Source organism: Pelodiscus sinensis, chromosome 10 (assembly GCF_049634645.1).
Source record: "Pelodiscus sinensis isolate JC-2024 chromosome 10, ASM4963464v1, whole genome shotgun sequence".
Taxonomy (NCBI): Eukaryota; Metazoa; Chordata; order Testudines; family Trionychidae; genus Pelodiscus; species Pelodiscus sinensis.
Window position 1 is genome coordinate 21,453,589 of NC_134720.1, and position 22,325 is coordinate 21,475,913.

Genomic DNA, 22,325 nt, shown 5'->3' on the forward strand with positions numbered 1-22,325 from the left:
CCCTGCTATACGGACAGCTCATTAAAGACGAAGGTAGTCACAGACCTTGTGACTCTGAACCGAGCAAGTTTAAAGTGGAACTGACTTAAAAAGGAGGGGCTGGAGGCAGACCCCAACCCTAATTAAAGACATTATGCCTGCAGATAAGCCAAACCCTAAAAGAGGTGACAAAGAAGACTGCCTAAGATACCCCTGTTTCTTTTTCATTACCCTGTTTATTTTGTTTTATTTAGAGAATGCCCTGTGTGCCACGAACAGGGAAAGACTCTGTTGGCAAACCAAATCATGATCTGGTGGGGAATCAGGGAGGCCCTTCCTCACCACAGGACACCAGAGGAGAACTGCAACTGATGTTTCAAAACTTCCCCTTCTCCAGTGTAATACTTTATTAAATTACTGAGAATTATACAAAGAGAAGTATGTGAATGTCCATAATGATGCTGTATTCATGCCATTATATAAGCATCACAATGAATTCTTCTCTTTCAAGAAAATAGCTTGCAACAATAAGAATATGAGCCATAAGCTTTCACCATTAGAGAATTTACAGTTATTCTTCACGTGGTGTTCGGAGAACCAGAACCAGAGGACTAGCAAACTTCTTTTATAAAAGAATGGAAATACAAATCCTTAAGTAAATATTCATTTTACTTTTTCCCTGTAAAACTTGAAACACGATCTTTCTGATAAATAAAGTGTTGCTCAAAGAGGGTCGCGGGCCCATTCAAAGAGCTGCCAATGGGTGGCTCCAGTTTGTTTGCTTACTGGCTCCATAGCCACAGAGCCTCGCAGCTCCCACTGGATGCAGTTCACCATTTGCAGCCAAGGGGAGCCATGAGAAGCAGTGTGGTCAGAGACTCTGTGGCTGTGGAGCCTGTTAAGAAAACAAAACGGAGCCGCCCACTGGGTCCATGGGCCCATTTTGAGAAACACTGTGCTAAATGGTATAAACAGAACACATAACAGTTTTCTTTTTGCATTTCACAAGATCCATGTAATCTTTCCATTAAACATTACCTTCTGTAAGCATGTGTAATAAAAGGGAAAAAATCTTCCAGGCTCCCCAAATTTTACTTCCTCCTCACAAGAAGTCTTCATGCTGCAGGATTGTTTAATACTAATCTAGTGCCCTTAGTATGCATGGCACATTACACAAATAAAAAATATGATTACTTTAGAATGTAAGCTCATCAAGGCAAGAGAGAGGGAAACAAAATGACAAAGAAAGGTAAGGGATTACAATAAACAAAGAATATTAAATATGTATGAAGCATAGAAGGAGACATTTGGGAGTAAGTTAGGGCAAGGAAGGATATACAAATAATTTCAGAAGTAAACCATGAAAATTAGATGAAATACACAGATTTTAAAATATGGATTTTAAAAGACAGAGAATGAAGATGTTTGCTACAAAGAGAGATCATTCCAGAAAAAAAAAGGGCCATAAAAGATGCAAATGGAATGTTTCAGTGGAACAGAGGCAGAACTTAGGACAGGAGAAGAGGGAGAAACAAAGTCTGAGATGTAAGTAGGGGCAGATTTATGCAGCACTTAGAAAGTGAGAACTGGTTTAAATCTGATGTTCAAATAAACAGGGAACCAACAAAGGAGTGCAAGGGTGACAACAAAAACATTACTTTACAGGCAATATGTTTGACAGACTGAAGAAAGAGTCAATAACGTCAGAGGAAGTGGTAGCTACAGCAGTTAAAAAAAAAATTAAAAAAAGAGAGACAGAACCCTATCATGAATCAACAGTAGGATAGAAGAGAGGGCAGATTTTAGAAATTGTATAGAGAGTAATAACATTTGACAAGAGACTAGTAGATAAAACCCATGTGGAACTGGATCAGTGAGTTTGAATGACTAGGAAAATTGTAAATCTGTCAATGGTTATGGTGAAGGAAGCGGAGGCGTTACATTTGAGAGTGGCAGAACATCCAGGAGATATCAGGAACACAGGAAGAAATGTGAGCCCAAACTAAAGAAGAAACATCCAAAGGAAGATCTGAGAATTATCAGCCTGGAAGCAAGATGAGAAATCAGGAGAAAAAACTTCTAGGAACACCACGGAGGGAGAAGAAGAGGAGTCAATATAGATAAAGTGGAAGGAGTGTTCACTAAAGCTAAGATGCAAATCAAGCAAGGACAGAGACATATAAGGTAAAAAGATGAGAGTATCTCAACAAGAACTCTACAGAATCAAAGACAGGAAAGAAATGCAAAGGTGACCTTTAGATTTGGCAAGACAGCAATTTTTTTTCAACTGGAAGCAACTCTCTGCAGAAACTGTCAGCACCACTCACTTGCTAGAGGAGGCTGCTTAAAAGAGAACCTGGCACGTTTCTCATAGCTAAAAGGTATTGCCTCAGAATTGCAGATTTTCAGATTTTGCCATGAGCTTAATACCACTTTCAAAGAATCAATTTAATCCCTGCAAGGTAGCCTGCTGTGTTGGTCATCGTGTTGCCTGAAAACACCAAATACTTGTCCTTCTTTTATTGTTGAAACTCATGTTCACTCACCATTTTCTTATCTTCAATGCCAACACTGGAGCTCAGTAACTGCATGTTAAAGAAGGCCAAGATACCCAGCAATTTAGGCTGTAGATAATCAGCCTAAAAAAATGTAAAATAAACATTTACCAATAAGACATTCTGAAATATTTAGAAATTAAACATTCAACTGACAATTTATCCATTTTATTTCCTTGTTTGAGTAAGTTTCACCGCATATTGATAATTTTTAATAATGTCAGCTTTTACATTTTGCCTGACTGCATAAAGTGAATGGAAAGACATTTAACTGTAAGTACATCTTTATGGTAAAATAAAAAAAAAGACTCTATTGAGATAATTTAGCCCACACACCAAAGAGCAAACAAAGATTTGCCAATATATATATAATTTATTTTGAAAAAGAATTATCACTGGCTGCACATATGCCATTTTATTACTTCAATTATATGGAAGTCTTCAACAGCTGTGCTTTTTTAATATCTATTTGTGTGTTTTATCTACACATTACACAAGTTCTATTTAATGTAGACTACTGAAATATAAACATTTCTTCAGGTTTTTATATATCACTAGTGGGCTGTGCCCCCTGCTCACTATGCTCGCCAACCCCCTCTGTCCACTGCAGCCCAGATCATGGCCTCTCTGCCTACCAGTGCCACTGCAGGAGGTGGGGCTGCCTTCAGCGCCTCCAGCCCTTTCTGCAGCCAGATGGGGACTGGTCCCCGATTGGGGCTTTGTTAGCCAGGCTTCATTTTAAATAAAGTAAAATATTATGTCCAACACAAAAAAGTTTCAGTATTGTCTTTATTTATGGCAGGAGTGGGGAACCTTTTTTGGGTCGGGGCCACTGACCTGCAGAAAAATCAGCTGGAGACCACACAAGTGAGAAGGGAAAAAAAAGCCTCTCCAAACACCCCCAACCTTCACTGATTCAGCCTCCAGCTTAAACACCTCACTCCAGATTAACTATTCTGGGGTTTCAGGTTCAGAGGATTTTGTGGCCCCCCCCTAGACTCGAGGGGTAGAGTTGCCAGATGGTTTAACCAAAAATACCAAACCCCCTCCCAACCCCCCAAAAAAACCACCGAACAAAAGTTCTGTTGAGAAAAAAAAGGGGGGAGACCAAAGTTGTTGAGAAAAAGAAAAACAAAAAGGGACCCCAACAGCAGTTAAGCAAATAAAATAAAATAAAATAAAATAAAATAAAATAAAATAAAATAAAATAAAATAAATCATCATGTCCCCTTTAAGAAAAGGCTTTTTTTTGCCAGTGGCCATTTTGGTTTTTTTGTTCCAACCACAAGACAAGCCCCTGCGGAACCAGGTAAGTGGGGGGTGGGGGGAGAGAGTGTTGTCCAGGGGGCCTGGCAGGGGTTCCGGGCTGGGCCCAGTTGCTGAGTGTGTTGTAGGGTTGCCAGGTGTCCGGTATTTTCGCCTCCTGGCAGGGGGAAAATAACCCATAAAATACCAGACTGACTGAATTAGGTGTCCGATTATTTTCTGATTTTTTTTTACCGGACAGGAGTTGAAAATACCAGACTGTCTGGGTTAATACTGGACACCTGGCAACCCTATTGGGAGGGGGAAGCCAAAAATGAGGGGTGTAGTATGTGTGACAGGGCTTCCAGTGAGTGGCATAGGAAAGGGGCTGCAGGATCTGGGAAGCAGGTGAGGTGCAGGAAGAAATGAAGGTGCAAAGTCTGTGTGGGAAGTAGGGTGCTGGAGCAAGCTGGGGGTAGGCTGTCTGGCAAGGGGGGATGGGACAGGAGTGGGGTGAGGGCAGTGAGGGAAGGGTGTCTGGCCAGGGGCAGGAGCGAGCTAGTGGTGCAGGGTCTTAGAGGGTGGGTGAGGGGGCTGGGGTGCAGGGTCTGGGCATGAGGGAGTTGGCGAGGCACTTACTGGTCTTTGGGCCCCATGCCAGTCCTAGGCTCAGCCTCCCACTACTCCCATTAGCCGGATTCTGGCCAATGGGAGTGCAGGGAAAGCCTCCAGACATCATGCTTCTGTTTAACCAGCCTGGGAGAGAAAGCACTTCTTCCCTGCACAGCGAGGCTTGGGCTTTCTCTCTCTCCCTTCCCTCCTGTCGCAGTGGAAAGCCAGCACTGGTGCTCCAACCACAAGGGGAAACTGCAGCACCAGGCATAAGGGGCCTGGGCTGCCCAGGTCAGTGCTGCTGGGTGCCTCCTTGCCTGCCTTGCAGAAGCGCTGCTCGCTGCTGCAGCCCCACGCATGGCTGGGCAGGAGGGAGACAGTCTGGGCTTAGGAGATGGGCTGGGCTTGGGTCTCAAGCTGTGCGCCCCAGGGCGTGAAACCTGCCTCCGTTCCCAGCATGACTGGGCCTTGCACCAGCCAAAGCAGCCCCTGGACCAAGGGACGGGCCACCCAAAAGGCTGCGGCCAGAGCTGAGCAAGTAGGACCCTTGGGACACGGAATCTGCCCAGGCTAGGCTGCCAGACGGCTTTGCCAGTCCCTGAACAGCATCCAGGCAGGAAGCCCATGTGAGGGTGGAGCCTGTGGATGGAGAGTGATGTGATGATATCAGTCTGTCGTTCCACAGGAAAAAATTGTTTATATACAGACAAATTTTTGAGAGGTGCTCAAAATGTACCAAATTTCCCTTCCCCTCCCTCACAGCAGAGAATGGAATTGTTGAATTCAAAAGAGATGTAATTTATTTCTCCTTACCATTAGCTCAGGCGATGTTATATCTCTGGGACCCTGATACAGATCATCATTCGATGCAAATGAAGCCAATATTGACAAACCACTGAAGACCTGCTGATAGTGCTCTCCTATACGGAGCAATAATTCATTATGCAATCCCTGGAAGTCTTGTCTCAGCAAGCTGCCAAGTTCTATTTCTGTTTCATTCTATAAATCAATATCAATGGTAGAGGAAAAAATTATAATACTCAAAATATATTACATGCGGTAATTGTCTTATGGACAGAATGTTTGAGTCCAATAGTTCCAAGGAAAAACTTCCAATCAGTCATATGACAGACAATTCATATCTTCCAAGGCCGAGCTCTGAATTTAGCTGTCAGCTCTGAACCCATATGTTCAAAATCCAAAAGGAACGGACTATAAGCTGACAAAACTATTCTCTATGTACAAAAATATATTTAAGAAAAAAATTAATATAATAAGTTCTCACATGTCTTTAATATACTGTAAAATCTGCACTACTTAAGCATCCAGAAAGCTGTAGAAACCGGAAAATTTCTGATACTGGGAAAAGCAAAACGAAACAACAAAAAGGAAACTAGCCCTTTACGTGCCGGGTTGCTTCTCAGAAGAGTGTGTGGCATGTACCTGGGGGAGGGGCAAACAGCATCCAGAAGCAAGCAGAAAGCATCTCAGCTCTTGGCACCCCGGCAGGCCAGCCCTCCACTCCACTCCACTCCCCCGCTGCTCCTGCCCCCACCATCTCCACCTCCTGCCCCCTGGCTTCTACCCCACCTCACCAGGCCGAATCCTGCCCCCCCCCCCCCCGTCGCAGCTTGTGGCCCCCCCCAACATACCACATCCTGGCCCCCACAGAGCTCCCGCCACCCTCTCAGATAACCAGAATTTTTAGGTTACCAGCACACCCTAATCCCCAGGTGTGCCGGATAACACAGGTTTTACTTTATTGTGTTTAAAGAGAAAAAGATATCTTTAGCTTGTAATCCATTATTACTCTTAATAAGCTGGCAAATGCTCAAGTTACCTTGAGGTAGTGAAGTGCTCGCTCGAGCTCATCCTTAGAACAGGAACAGACTAAGTGGGAAAAGATGTATTTGAAGTTGTTGATGAGGATTTCTCTTCGGTTTACATTCAGCTGTTTTGCTATGGTTCGAATAAGTGCAGAGGCTGCAAGACTGGCCTTGGAAGCAAGATCGGGCAGTAGAACTTGCAGGGTTCGCTGACAAATTAAAAATACAACAGTTACAGAAAATTTCTGCATCTAACCTTGGAATGTCAATATGAAAATATACCTGTACACCTATCATCTTGAGTTAAGACTGACTTACTGAAAATGAATCAACAAGGATACTAGAAAGCAAAATATCTCTTAGTTATGGAAAGACTAATGGAAAAATAGTAATTTCATAGGGCTGCAATAACAGGAGATATGAATCCATCAAATGGCAAGCAAATGTTCAGGTTTGTCTAAATAATCTTTCAACAAAAGGAAATCTGGAGGAAAACAAAAACAAAAAAACACAGCCAGAACACTCCACTCTAATCATGTTCAACAGTTACATTTTTCACCACTGCCAACAAACCAAATGCGGATTAAAAAAAGTTTGAACTTGTGTGAAAACTTTGGCTGTGCTCCTTTTCAAACGGGACACCACTAATGCAAATTAGGAACTTATATTTCACACCTGCAGCATCAATACAAGAAGCTGTAGCACAGCACTTTGGTGTGCACCGCTAGTCATACTCCTCTAGTCTGAACTTCAGGATAGGTATGTAAAATCCTGTTTAACTAGTTAACAATATAGTTTAACTGGTTAAGCCAGGGGTTCTCAAACTTTGTGATACTGCGACCTCCTAAAATGCTAAACGAATGTGTGTGACAAACACCCCCACCCAACTTGTTAGGCAAAATAAAAAAAAAAAGTGTGTGTGGGGGGGGGAGCTAAAGTTGCACAGCAAAAGTTGCACCACTTTGTCCTGTTTGGGACTGCACCCAGCCGTCCCCCGAGGCAGGCCCCCCAGCACCTCCTCCATCCAGTGCTCCCCCCTCTCCCTGATGCAGGCCCGCTAATGTCCCCCCCATTCCAGTACACTACCCCTTCCCCATGAGGCAGGCAGCCTCAGGGTCTGGGAGCCTGCTCCAATCTAATCTCCTCCCTCCCCCCAAGCCAGAGGAAACTCTTACTTTTAAAGTGGCTGCGCCTGAAGCCTGGCTGGGCTGCCTCAGCCCACAGCGTGTAGGAGAAGCATCACGTAGCCAGCTGCCAGTCTCTGCTGCTCACATTGGCCAGAGCAACATGTGCTCTGGCGCCCGGCAACTGCCCCCTTCTGCTCCCCCATCACTAGACTCTGTGGCGCTCCTTACTCCCCTACCCCTACTAGACCCGTCAGGGGAAAATTGTCCCCGCCGGGCTTCCGTCCAGTATTTCATGGTTTTTTTTTTTTACTGGACAGAGCCCGCAGGGGGAGACAAATTTTTTTAACGAAAAAAAAAACCAGATCCATCTGCGACCCCCCTGTAAGTTGGTCATGACCCCCCTGGGGGTCGCGACCCACAGTTTGAGAAACGCTGGGTTAAGCGATTAAAGGAGTGCAAGCAGGCGGGGAGGGGGTGGGGGGACAGCAGAGCAACCCCTGCCTGTGGGACGCCTGGATCCACCGCAAAGAGAGGATGTTCTGGCAGGGACACCAGAGCAGCCCCTGCCTGCATTGTGCCCAGGCCTGCCGCAGGCAGGGACTGCGCTGGAGCAGCTACCTGCCCGTGGCAGGCAGGGCTCTGTTCTAGCTCCCACTGGTTAACTGTTCACATCCCTACGTCAGGGAAATAGACACAAGCCCTTTGACCTTCAAGAAAACCAACAGTGTTTATATTGCGGGGGGGAAGGGGAGGAGTGTTAACAAATGAAGATGTCATCTAACTACAGCATATTAGTATTTTCTGTTAAAAACAGAGATCATAAGATTACTTAGAGCTGAGGGGGAAAAAAAAGTATCTCGAATGAAGGCTCAAAAAACATCTTATCTACTCAGAAGCTGCAAAAGCCAATAAATATTTTGAGCAAATGAGTACTTTTGTTTAATACTTAGGTAGTACATGTCCTCCGGCACTTTGAACCACTAGTACAGATTAGGGATATAAAAGTGTAACCGTGTCCATGGTTAACCAATAAGCCCAGGCTCATTAGTTAATCTTCACAGTTACACACAGGCTCCCAGTAAGTGCAAGGAACCAGCTTAAAAGCCAACTCCCCACATGTATCCACTCCCAGGGAGCCAACTGCCACCCTGCATGTAACTGTGTAACCACTGTAATTTTCTGTGGTTACAGTTACTTAAACTCATTTTAACATCGCTACACAGATCAGTATGTCCCAACATCTGGATTGAACAGATCCTTCGCTGCTTGAGCAGCCAGAAACAGCAACTCTAAATTATCCCAATTATCTACTAACAATTAGAGAAGGAAGGGGTTAAGAAACAAATTCCAGAGTTCCATCATCTTCCTGTGAATCTTTCATTAAAATTTTAAAAACATCCAAGTTCCAAAGTTCAGAAATAAAAAAGAATTATCAACTTACAGACAGAAAGCGATTGAGATCTGGGAAATCAAATACATTGGCAATTTCAGACAAGGTGTCCAGGGCCATCTCTCTCTGATGAGCAACTTCTTGTTTTTGCAGCTCATTACTCTGGCATGGAGTATTAGAAAGTACTGCCATCTGGCTGGAGTGAAGGGATTCCACTAGAAACTAAACATTAAAAGGTAACTTTCAATATTAATTTCCCACCTCCAGGGCAGAAAATCCACACTGAACAATATACTGCCAAGCATTTAAGGGTAAAAGTTATAGCTTCTCTTGCATCCTAGCTACATTTTCTTTTACATATATTAAATTAAGAACGGCTCAAACTGAAAACCATGGATCATTTGATGATACTCAAATTGTACTTTAAAATTTTTACTTTGAAAAACTTAAAGATGGTATGTTGGGTAGCTAGAAATTGATGTTATACTATTGCCTGTAGGGAATATTTAAAAACTGAGGAAAACCATAACTTTTTAAATTCCTTTGGGGAAAAATCACTGTCACATTATACTTCTAAGTTAAAGGTCAAATGCAGTAACAATTTTAAGAGTAGATCCTATGAGGGAGCGAGCCATATAACACAAAAGATTGTGTGATTCTACTATTTCAGTAGAGAGCTGGGACATAAGAGGATAAGACAGTGGCACTTCTAGTGTCACAAATCCAATCAAAAGTCAAAAAGTCCTATTCTTCCTTTAAAGGTTTCATTTTCTTTCAGAAATTGATTGTCGAATAGGACTCCTCCTGTTTGTACTCTACATTAAACAGAATATTTTTGTAAATTTTACTTTCAGAACTACTTTTAAAAATGAATGGGGAAAACAATACCACACAAAATCATATGTGAGGCAACATTCTTCCTTTCAACCTAGCAATACATGTTCCCGAAAGTAATACCCCTTCTCCTTACCTGACAGATAGGCTTCTTGTACTGACTGAAAAGGGCTTGCAGTTTTATAGATTTAGCTGCAGCCAGTGCTCTAATTTCTGTATATGCCGCTCCAGCCACAGATGCTGACTTTGACAACAAACAATGCAACAAATGCAAGAGCGCAAATGGCACCAAATCCCCTTTCGCTGCCCTTTCAAAAAGTGAGCAGAAAAAAAATTAGTTAGCATGAGATGCTAGTTACAACACTTGTGAGACTACTTTAACATATGCAGGTTACCATGAAAAACACAGTTTGTCACTGTATTTTACATAACCTCCCACTATGCACAAAATGGATGCTTTGATAAAGATCTCAACAAATATGAATATATAGAATTTAGTCATTTAGTATAAAGACTTTGAATTAATGTGTCTATTTATAATTAAGCTTGGCAGAATTCAACTTTTAACATTAATTTTGAAGGATAATATCTTTATTATTCAGCATTTTTTATTTTATCAATTTAAATTTTCAGTTTTAGGAAAGCATGGAAGTGTCAGATAATAATTATTTAGTGATAGTAGATATGAGATTTAAAAAGTTAAATATTTAATAGTTAAAACACAAACTGTCAATATCACATCAAAATATACATAGTACATATCCTTAAACCAAGCTCCAGTTCGCAAGCAGCTTTTTACTTGTTCAAATTTTGCCCATCTGTAAATTTCAATAATTACAGATGGAAATAATTTGTCAGTTTGTGTATGTACAGTGAAATCAATGTTTATCAATAAAAATCTAATCCTTCCAAATCTAAGTATAATGCTATCTTTTTCTAAAGAAAAAAAAATACTGTCACTTGAGCCCTAGCCTACAGAACTGGACCTATGACAGAAGACTCTTCCATATGGAGCCCCTGGAAATACACCAAAGTTCAGTACAGCTGCTAGGGTCTGCCTGGTGGATCTATCTTCAAAAGATGAGGACTCTTACTTATTTTTGTATTCACTGTTGTGAACAATAGTCTCGGAACTATAAACCGAAAATATTTATGAATGTTCAAAATATAACATACAACCAAAAGATACCTTCCAATATCCCCTGTTGTTAGAATTAATGTATCCTTCAACTCATTATTTCTTGATAATTTAGCTTTTGTGTAGGCCTCTTTCATTCTTGAAACAAAAAGCTGAAAAAACAAATTTGAAAAGGAGAAATGATTCAACTCATTAGTAAAAACAAGATTGTTTTTATTGTAAAAGTTTTGCATTTTTGGCATCAGTAAAGAAAACATGAGTTCACCTCTTTTATGAATCCTTCCTCAGACTCCAAGGATGCCAATATGTTCCTAATATTGTCACTGAATGCCACTCTTACATCTTTGTCTGGATCTTCCATTAGATTTAATAAAGCTCCAATAAGAATCTTTATATCAGATTCATCATCTCTAAAGTCCAAATGTTTGCAAAGATGTGGTATATTCTCTATAAATGCTAAGGGAAAAGGAAAAGGAAGTTAAGTGTTTAAAGTTTTGTAAAATGTACCAGAAAAAATAATGATGAAATAATATATAAAAACATCAAGCAGACTGTTCTATATTTCATAAAGTTATTAAAAAGTGTCAAACAAAATGGCTATTTATAATTCAGATTTATACCAAATATTAGTTTTCCACTGAAAAGGTGCACAAAAAGTAACAACAGTAGATAGTAAATTTAATTGGACTTAACATCTAAAATAAACATTTGATACTAAGTTAACCATGCTTGAAAGTTCATGTTTATATACTTATAGTGGCACCTGTTGAGCCAATATGATGTACAGAAGTACACAAGTGACTGTAATTTGCTTACACTGCATCACCATTACAATTTTGTAAATGCTGACTATATGTTAGCTAATAAAAATAGTAAGATGTCAATTTTACATGTTGAGGAACAGAAGCTTTTACATGATAAGCATCCATTTTTTTCTGCTTCTGTCAGCTAGAAACAATGGAAAAGATCATGAGTACAATTTTGCTTCTAGAAAGTTGCATATTCATCAACCATTTCAAAAGTCAAGTGCTTGATCTAAATGAGAAGGTCTAGTATTAATGTATAACATATTTAAAAGAAAGCAAATAAGGTCTGGGAAAATAGGATGGAAGATGAAAAAGACAAAAGAAGAGTAGAATTAGAGAGCAGAATTAGTAGAAGGAATAAAATAGAAGATACAAGTTAACAGTTAAGGAGGGGCCCTTTAGTGCTACATGCTAAGCAACCACAATCCCCACTGGCTTCAACAGGAGATGAAGGCACTCAGCAGCAAAGTATCACAGGTCTGACACCTGAGACGTGTTGTCAAGCCATGAGCAAACACTCTTCTTCTTACCTATTGTACAAGTTCCAGGCTGATAGAAGGAATATAACATAGAAGTTGGGTGGCAAAAAAAGACAGAAGAAGTAATTTTAGAATGTTACACAAGAGCATGAAGGCAAAGAAAAAAATAAAACCACTTTACCTAGCTTTACTGAACTAGGTATTTTGCTTTCAAGAAGATTAAAAAATGGCTTGAAAATGGAGACTTTAACTGAACGTGTATTTTCATGAGAAGAGATCACTGTGAAGCTGCTACACAAAATATCGTAAGTTACATGCTCAATATCAGGCTCTGTTAAATAAGGACTTAAATTAAAGGTCCCAGCAAGATAGCAAGCTAATTGCCCAGCAATACTGGCACAAGCCTTCATGACTAACTCAGATACATCATTGATTTGGTCTCTGTAATGAAAGAAGAAAAAAAATCTTCAGTACATCACTTAAATAGTCATTTGCATTTTATATGTAATACATTCAATAAAAATTTCTATATATTTAACAAATTTAAGTGTTTACATAAATAGTTGCTCACTAAAATGGCTGTGTTTTTCTTTTTTGTCACTGCCTCAAACTTACTAAATCTACCATGTAGGTGGATAATGTAGAATGGAGGTGGAGAAAGATAACTTTAATCTGGCAAACTAGCACAGGAATAGGCACATTGTGCATGCAAAACTGGTTAAAAAGCAGGGAAAGGCAGGTCCCTGGGAGGACAGAGTGTAAGAAAATGGAATGGGACACAATGTAAGGAGACTGTTAGCCCCTTACCAAAACTCAGTGGGGGTTTTTGGTTGGCTAGCTCCCAGTATCAAAAGGGGAAGGGTCCATGAGACTGACAGTCCCTCAGGGACAATGGGAAGCGGCCAACACTCCAGGTCAGCCTAATTGACAGGTCTGACAGGCCACTGAGGGAATTAGGAGGCCAGGTTCCATCCTCCATGTGAGCTGGGATTTTTTGGGTCTCTGAGAAAAAGGGGAGAGAGCTAAGAAGAGCAGCAAGGGGTTCAAGCTGTGCTAAGAAGCAGACCTGCAGTGACAGTGCCAGAGGCCCATATAGCCCAAAGAGCACAGATCCTGTGCTAAGAAGCAGACCTGAAGTGACCAGAGCCAAAGGAGTCAGAGAAGCAATGCAAAGAGCTGGAGGCTGGCAAAGTAGCATAATCTGCAGCTGGGTGTGGTGAGCAGCTGAACCAGCAAAAAGTGGAGTGGAGGAGGAGAGAGGCTCTGGGCAGGGAGACGCCACCAGCCAAGAGACCTTGAAGGCCAGACTTGGAGAGGGACTGTAACTCCAACTGAAAGAAGGGTCCTGCCACCTAGAGCCTGAAGTCGTGTGGTCACTGCCAGAGCAAGCATGTCCAACCTGCAGCCCCCACCCCTTGCAGCACAGCTAGGGCCTGAGAAAGAGCTCTGGGACTTCTGAGGAACAGACTGTGAACTGTCCTTACACTCCGCAGACTGCTGTTTGTGATGTCCCCGTGCCACAGAGCGGGTCTGCGTGTTCTCTTTTAACCATTCTCATTTTTTCCTTATTCTTTTCTTTTTAATCAGTTTCTGTTTAATAAATTGTATTAGCTTTGAACCGTATGTAATAATCAGTGGGTCAGGAAAGTATCCAGTGTAAAGAGAGCACCCAGGAGTGGGGACACCTTAGCCCCTGCCCTAAGTGACTACAAGGTCAGGAATTAAACCCCAGAAAACCTGGGCCCAGCCTTGTTGAAATTTCGTGGATTCTGCTACTCAGGAGAGTGGAAGGGGAGACCTCAGGGTCAGGGAGGCCTTTGGGTAAAAGAAGTGGCAGTGGGGACTCAGATCCTTTCCCTGGTCCATTTCACCGGGGTAGTAGAGAAGCCAGGAAAGTTCCCCACAATAGCAGGGCCATTCCCCCACTTACATGTATAAAAAGTTGAAGCACAAGCATAACTTCTTTCACATTTTGTTGCACAATGATCCCCTTCCCTATCTTTGTTTTTATGTATCTAGATTAGGAGTGGGCAATAATTTTTCATGGAAGGCTACTTCAAGAATCTGGAAAGTAGCCAAGGGCCGCACTCTCCCATACTAAAGGAGGAGGTGCAGGCTCTGGGATGGAGGTTGAGTGAAGAAGGGAGCTTGCATTAAGGGACTGAGGTGCAGGAGAGGGTGTGGGGTCTGGGAGGGAGTTTGAGTGAAGGAAGCAGTTGTGACTGGGTTAGGGGACTAGGGTTCAGGGGTTTGGGTTGTGACCTGGGGAAGGGGACTATGGTGCAGAAGAGGGTGGAGGGGTTTGGCCTGTGACCTAGCGTAGGAAGGAGTTGTGACTTGGGGCAGGAGACTGGGTTGCAGGGGTTTCGGTTGTGACCTGGAGTAGGGGATTGGGGTACAGGAGGGGGGCAGAGGATTTGTATTGTGACATGGGGCAGGGGATTGGCATGCAGGATCTGGGAGGAGATATGGGGCAGAGGTTTTAGGTTGTATGTGGTAGCGGGGCAAAGAGTTGGGGTGCCATAGGCAGGCTTTGACCGGGAGACTTATCTGCTTGACTCCCATCCAGCAGCCTTCCCAAGCAAACTTCCTACTTGCCCTGTCCCCAAGTTGGGTGCAGGGGCCATGTGGCTTTTGAACAGCTAGGAGCCTGAGGGAGAGGGGGAGGCTGCTTCACAAGCTGCCGATTGACAACAGACAACTCCCATTGGCTGGAAACTGGCCAATAGGATTATGCTGAGGGCGGGGGCAGTGCCCACAGCCACTCCTCCTTCCCCTAGGCTCACAGCTGTTAAAACAGAGCCCTACAAGTTCACAACAGCTGCTTTTCTCAGCAGCATGTGGGGGGCAGGCAAAGAGTCTCTGAGGCTCCCCCCACTGCATCCGTGGGCTGGATCTGGCGGCTTCGCAGGCTGGATCCAACCCATGAAGGGTACTTTACCCAGGCCTGATCTAGACTAAGATCTACAGGCAAAGACTATTTCTTTCATATGTTCTGAGAGACTCCTAGTAGATTTTCGATTGTGTAAATAAATAATAAAATAACAATCCACCAACACTAACATTCTGTAGTAATTTTCTTTTTCAACCATGTAATCAGAAAGATGAAAGCAGCACTAATACATACAAGAGACTTTTGGGAATTATGCTGAAGGATTTCACACTTAATTGATGCAGGAGGATAGGGAATCCTTTAACACCACTAGCTCGGATGACTTCATGAGAACTCTGTAGTGCGCAATGGTAAACACATTTTCTCCACTCCAGACAAACGTTTTTTGGGAACAGAGACAGAAGGAATACACAATGTGACTGAGTTTGAGGTGCTGAGGGGGAGAAAAAATAAACAAAACAAAAAATTAACGTTACAAAGGGCTTTGAATACTATTTCGTTCTTTTCTGTTGCCAATAGGGTAGAAAGAACAAGACAAACTAGCGGAAAGAAAATATACTGTCAAGCTGAAGGCTATACGTTCCCCACTTGTTATAAATCATAAGGAACCAGCTAGCTTTCTGGCACTGTAAATACCTCCTCTTGGAAGGAGATACAGATTTGAGGATTTGGTTGGCCAATTCATTGTTCTCTATTGAATCAGGCTAACTGGATATTCAGGGAAACAACAATACATCAGTTCAAATTCAGAAGATTACACACTAGAATATTTATTAAAATTTAGTATTTTGAACATAAATTGATAGGTAAGACCTAGCACATACCAAAGTAATCTTTCTGTTTGTCACTAACAAATGGGTTTATAGAGCACATATTAAATGAACCTCAATGTATATGCCATATAATAAATACACGAATGTGCAATCGTAGAAAAACTCTAATATAGTATCAATACTTACAGAAACTATTTGCAACCTGTTGACTCAGACCTAGAAGGTCAGAGCTGAAAGGAGACAGCTTGAAAGAAGAGTCATCAGAATGGCTGTAAATCCATGGTAGAGATAACATTCCACATAAATTTTCAAGAGTCTGATCATTGAGATGGCTTTTTACTAGAGAAAATCCACATAAAATCATATTTGTTAATCTATGTGGTTTATAAAATGAATGTGAATATACTTTCTTATTTAGCTACATAGAATACATTTTATTTTCCTATAAAGAAATACAGTAACAATCCACCCATATATCAGAATTCTGCATTTTAGAATTGAAATAGTGAAGCAATGATGTATTAGAGCAAAACATTGTAAAGTTATGCAAAAAGTAAAATCTACAAAATTCATTTTTAGGCATATTCACTGTCCACACACTGGTTCTGTTCGAAGAAGAACAGAAAAAACAGAAGCACACATGAATGAAAAAGAAAATACAGTTTACTCGTTTTCAAGGTGGTTGCACAAAGAAAAATCTCCCTGCCAACTTCCAGCTCATGGGACGGCCTTTATTGCAACCTGTATTCCTATTGTGTACAATGAAAAGTGGAGCATTAAGTTCAAGCACAAACTCCAGACCTTAATAAATTAATTCATCACAATAAACCAACTTCTCTCTGCAGTTATAAGCTTACAAAGTATCAGAATTCAAGAAAGAGCTTTTAATTTCAACAACTTCTCACCTTGCATATAAAATAAAGCATCAAAGATTTTCACTATTCTGTCAATCACTGGCTCCATGTTAGCAATCTGAGCAGCAGACTCCAAAAGGCTCCTGCAGGCAGTGATTACCCTCATGACAAAGTCAGAAGAAATCCAGCTCAGCTGTACATTCACCTCAGAATTGGAAGACCAAGCAGCATTACGTTTATGACTGCTTACACTACACATATGAGCAGCTTTATGATCCAGGCTGCGAAGGAAAAGATTTAGAAATCATGTGATCGTCATAATGTTACCACTTTTTCCTAAAATATAACCAAAAGTCTTATCTATGAAAATACAGCTATTCAAAATGCAGTTTTCCTGCAGTTGCATGACAAATACACAGGTAATCTTATTTCTTTAACACAAGTTCACAAAGGAGTAATTCCATATTTACAAGACACCAATAGGTGTCAACTTGAAACTGTTACCTCTTATAATTTTCAGACCAATGAACTGTACACAAGGCAGCTAGTCGTAGTATTGCTGCGACCCCTTCTACAGTCTGAAGAATGTCTGCTTTCAGAGCATCTTGCTCCAGAAGAAATAATAAGGAGGCAGCTTTTTTGTTTATTGCATTCCACAACGTACTCTTTGTTTTCATGTTCATGGGACTAAGCCTGTAATTAACCACATTATTTTTAGTTTTTAAAAGTATTTGTTCAGCAACATATAATTCCAAGTAAACAATGCTCAAACTAGCCAGTTTTGAATGCAAAAATGTAGTTGTAAAAAAAATGACATTTAATTCTTATATTTTGAGAGAACAAAATATCAACTTCAGAAGTATTCATTAATATGCATTCATGAGAAATAAAGGTTTAGTTAATTATTTTGAAAAAGTCAACGTCAGCCGTAGAAGATACAATCACCTTTTTAAAGGGTTATCATGGATCAAAGATGTAAGTAACTGAGGGTATGTCTACACTAGCCCCCTAGATCGAACTAGGGAGGCTAATGTAGGCATTTGAAGTTGCAAATGAAGCCCAGGATTTAAATATCCCGGGCTTTATTTGCATCTTCCCGTCCAGGCGCATTTTTAAATCCCCCTAGCCCGAACTAACTGCCCGTGGCTACACGCGGCAGTCAAACCAAGGACTTAGTTCGAGTTAACTGTTACACTCATTCCATGAGGTGTAACAGTTAACTCAAACTAAGGACTTAGTTCGAGTTAAGGTTTGACTGCCGCATGTAGCCGCGGGCAGTTAGTTCGGACTAGGCGGATCTAAAAACGTCGCCCGGACGGGAAGATGCAAATAAAACCCGCGATATTTAAATCCCGGGCTTCATATGCAACTTCGAATACCTACATTAGCCTCCCTAGTTCGTACTAGGGGGCTAGTGTAGATATACCCTGAGAGAACAGAATAATGGAGTGCGTTAATGTTCCTCCTTAGATGGGATACATTTTTGGTGGTCTCTTTAGATCATTAATAACAAAATCAGGATCTAAAACAGTCATTCAATTATACAAATAATGCATACATTTAGATAGGAACAAAACTGTATTTTTTAAATTATGAATACCTACTTAAGTATCATATATATAGTAGCCCAATGTCTGTGACTCTGTAACACTGGCTGTTCCCTCTGGGCAGCGCTGTTGCCTCCTGCCGTGGTGCTCGGCTGACTTCTGCGCTGCTCAGCCAAGCTGCCACGCGGGAGCAAGCAGCACAAACGGCTGTTTGGGGTCCGCGCTCCCCACACAGCACGGGCACAGAAGTCAGCCGAGCGCCATGGCGGGAGGCAACAGCGCTGCCCAGAGGGAACAGCCAGGAGGCGGGGGGGGGGCCTGGACAAGCGTGCGTCTCTGACGTCAGGAAAGGGCGCCGGATTCAAAAGGAGGAAAGAGGAGCAGACACAGAGTACGTGGAGGAGACAAGAGAGGAGAATGGAGGAGGCGGAGGACAGCGAGAGTCAGAGAGACGCAGCAGGAGGAGAAGAGAAACACAGAGTGAGAGGCGGGAGGGGGAGAAGAGAAAGAGAGAGAGAGGCAGGAGGCGGATGAGAGCTGAGAGAGAGAGAGAGAGAGAGAGAGAGAGAGGGCGAGGCAGTAGGAGGAGAAGAGAAAGAGAGGCTGTTTGCACCACTTGCTCCTGCGCCGCAGCCCGGCTGAGAGGCGCAAAAGTCAACTGAGCTCCTCGGCGGGAGGCAAAGGGGAGTGGGACGGTGACTTACACGCCCAGGAGACGAGGCATGGATGAGCACGCATCCCCAACAGAGACAGAGGAGAGCGGAGAGTGAGAAGCAGGAGGGGGAGAAGAGAAAGAGAGACGGAGTGGAGAGAGAGTGAGAGGCAGGAGAAGGAAAAGAGAAAGGGAGAGTGAGAGGCAGAAGGGGGAGAAGAGAAAGAGAGAGGCAAAAGGCGGAGGAAAGCGGGGGGGGGGGAGGGAGGCAATAGGAGGAGAGAGAGAGAGAGAGAGATGGAGCGAGAGACCGGAGGCTCAGGAGAGAAGACCGACGTGGAGGAGAGACCTGAAAATCCCGTCTTATGACGGACTAATTGGCTAGTATTAAAATAAAAATGAAATACATGTGAATTATTCATATATATAATTTCAGAAAGGTATATCAGTCTGTCTGTCCATCTATGAGTCGGTTTGTTCAAGAACTTCTCCTAAACAATAAGAGCTAGGACCACCACATTTAGTATGCAGGTTCCTCTTATCCTAACTTAAAGCAAGGTCAAGGTTTGTTGTGCCAGGAAAATGTGCCTAGAATGGGATTGTTTTCCATAATATGGTAAGGGAGGGGACAGACTGGAGGATAACAATACTGCTGAGTGCCCCTAGGGAGTAGTAAGAGCAGGGAAGAGATATACTGCAGTGACCACAGGGAGATGCCCACTCCAGCAAGACAGTGGCCAGCTGCGGCCTGAGCTCCTCATCCTGCCTGACATCGAACCAGGTAAGCGGTCCCCTTGCCCCAAACCCCTCCCCACAGCACTTGGTCGCAATGCTGAATGGAGGCGGAGCCCTCCTGGCCACCAGCCCTGCGTTGCAGCCCCCTCCCCCGCAGGACCACCCCAGAAGCCAGGCAATGCAGCCCTGGTCCCCTGCCTGGAGATGTTGGGGGAGGGGCAGAAAACATGGCCAGCCCAGATGCTTGGGGGACGGGAGGACTGGGAACTGTGAGCTAGGCTTGCCCCCACTGTGAGTAGAGACCGGTGGTGTGGCAGACCAAAAACTGCAGCCCAGCCCCAGCCCTTGCCAGTACAAGCTAAGAGGCAGGGAGGCCAGGAAGCAAGGCCCTGCCTCAGGTCCCTCTCCCTGCCGCAAATGGTGGAAGGGGGTGGGAACTGCAGCCCAGCCCCACCCTGTCCCACACAGAGTAGAGGCTAGCAGGGAGTGGACAGCCCAGCCCAGGCCTCCCCACCCCTACAAGTAGAGGCCAAGGGAATGGGGCCAGGCAGCCCAGCTTCAACCTCCCAACGAGTAGAGGGCAGGTGGGCCAGGCTGCCCAGCCCCACTTCCCATAAGGAGCCACCAGGGGAGGGGAGCTGGCACGCTGGTCAGTCACGGGACCTAGGCGGCCCCTCCGCCAGGAGCCACTATCTAGGGAGGGTTTGGGAAGAGCAGCACAGGTCCCCAGGAGGAGCCACCAGCCCCTGCTCCCAGGGTTCGGTGTCAGACAGTCCAGCCCTGCACTCTCAGGATCCAATTGGGAGGGGTCACCAATGCAGTCCTGACCCCTCAGAAGCTGCAGCTGGAGAAGTTTCACCACAGCTTGTCCCAGTACGACCTTCCACCTCCCAGCCCTCTACTGAGCCCCCTTAAATCTCCTCCTTCCCTGAGCCCTCTTAACTCCTGCCTTCAGCCCTTGGCCCTGCCACATCTCTCACACCTTGCCCTAAGTCCCCTGCACTGTATCTCCTACCCTCTGCCTGAGTCCTGCACCTCCTAGCCCCTACCCCGAGTCCCCACAAGCACCTGGATAACAACAGGTAAATCCTCTAGTATATTATCATGGAGTATTTGAGACTCCAGACAAATATGACTGGGTTATATGTTGTGTATGGCACATACAAGCTCACATAAAGACTGCAAAACAGACAATTTAAAGTATTATACACTCTCTGTTTTGCTATTTTAATTTATAGCTATACAAAAAATTGTTTGGTTTTATGTACCGAGCAACAAAAGATATCCCTTTTTTACTTTAAATTAAATTTGGCAAATAATTATTTAATCCACAAAATGATCTCTGCACATTTATACTTTGAAAAATAAAATTTAAAAAATAGATGCAATGCAGGAATGCTGTGGAATGCTGAAAAGAAATATCTTGAATGTATCTAATTCACCATCCAGTTAACGGGCAAGATCTAGCCAAAATGCTATAAAAATAATTACTGAATAAATATCATACACTGCTGGCACAGGTGATTTCTTTGGATGTTTCATTGACAGACTTAGTCGTTGCCTTTTTTCTGGAATTTCATCACTACTGCTGCTCCATCCATCTGTATCAGAAGTGTCCAGCTGGTTCCGACACTGAAGTTCCTGAATGATTTCCAGCCCTTCTGTTTTTAATGCTGCATAAAGTGGACTCACCAGATACTACAAAAAACCAAATATGAAACACACAAAAGCAGTATTATGTAAGCTGATTTTTGTTTTGTCAAGTCAGATAGGATCGTGGCAATATTTCATGCATAGCAAAGGAAAAATGTTTCACAACATTGTCAGCTCCAGAAAATGGAAAAAATATTTTATAAGAATATGATTCCACAAACATTATGCACATGGAATATCTACTTTTGGGGAGTAATCCCACTGAACTCTAAAACCACACAGAATTACTTATGTGAATAAGTGCTTACGGGTCTCTCAGTTATGTGTCAAAAGCTTTCATATCTCAATGCAGCTTTCTGTACTATGTTCTGAGAGAGGATTGATATTGCTAGTTCTCTTTCATTCACATTATTTAGTCAGTTAGGATTATCCATTCAGTCCATTTTATTTCCTTATTTTACCTATACAATAAACATCAGGCAAACATGTTACTTCCCTACCACTTTTTTTTTGTACTTTAGTTAGGTTTAGAAACCAAACTGCAGAAAGGTCTAGAAAATTCAGCATGGGTTTCCTGCTTGCTGGCCATAGTGCTCATACTAACTATTGAGGAGGTCTTTATCTAGTCAGCTAATTTTACCAGTATTTTATGAAATTGTAATTTGCTCCAATACACTCTTCTCCTGCCCTATAATAAGCTTTTCAACCACATTCACATCTGTAGCCTCTCCCAAATTGTTAAAAGAATTTTTTAATAAGTTCCATAAGATTTCCACAGCCACCATACAAACACATCAATAGCATCTTGGCTGGAAGAAACATTATCTAATTCTTAATCTTTTGCATGTAAGTAAAGATGGCCAATCTGCATTCATTAAAAGCAACCTATTTTTTTTAATAGAACTCCAAAAATGGGATATGTACTTTAAAATAGAAGTAGAGGTACATTGTACATTCTTCAGGGCAGGGACAACCTTGAACCTCAGCTCTACATTATGATGTGTGCGGGCAAGATGCTACCTGCATGGAGTTCTACTGGCTTCATGCAGCTCCAGGCAAGCATAAAGGTTCACCTACACCTGGGGTGGGCAAGACTGCCTCTGCAGGCTGGATCCAGCCTGCCAAGCCAATTGATCTGGCCTGCAGCCGTCCACCGCTCCCCTGCGCCCAGGCCAATTGAGACCTGGGGAAGTGGGGGCATGTGAAGTCTCTTCCCCCCAGCCAGGG

The 22,325-nt window shown here is 42.9% G+C and overlaps 1 protein-coding gene across 2 annotated transcripts in view; it reads right to left on the reverse strand.

Annotated features, from left to right (window-relative positions):
• The window catches only part of ATR (ATR checkpoint kinase), a 94,885-nt gene that overhangs the window by 57,698 nt on the left and 14,862 nt on the right, over nt 1-22,325 (reverse strand). For both annotated transcript variants that reach the window (XR_012906227.1, XM_075937650.1), the window contains exons 5-17: nt 20,953-21,143; nt 17,016-17,204; nt 16,563-16,792; nt 15,844-15,996; nt 15,119-15,317; nt 12,173-12,432; nt 10,972-11,162; nt 10,758-10,858; nt 9,705-9,876; nt 8,786-8,956; nt 6,232-6,426; nt 5,205-5,390; nt 2,526-2,618 (exon numbers count right to left, since the gene is read on the reverse strand). Coding sequence is in view for 1 of the 2 variants with exons in the window: in XM_075937650.1 (XP_075793765.1) it covers nt 2,526-2,618; nt 5,205-5,390; nt 6,232-6,426; nt 8,786-8,956; nt 9,705-9,876; nt 10,758-10,858; nt 10,972-11,162; nt 12,173-12,432; nt 15,119-15,317; nt 15,844-15,996; nt 16,563-16,792; nt 17,016-17,204; nt 20,953-21,143 (2,331 nt within the window). In the remaining variant the exon portion in view is untranslated. The remainder of the gene's footprint in view (nt 1-2,525; nt 2,619-5,204; nt 5,391-6,231; nt 6,427-8,785; nt 8,957-9,704; nt 9,877-10,757; nt 10,859-10,971; nt 11,163-12,172; nt 12,433-15,118; nt 15,318-15,843; nt 15,997-16,562; nt 16,793-17,015; nt 17,205-20,952; nt 21,144-22,325) is intronic.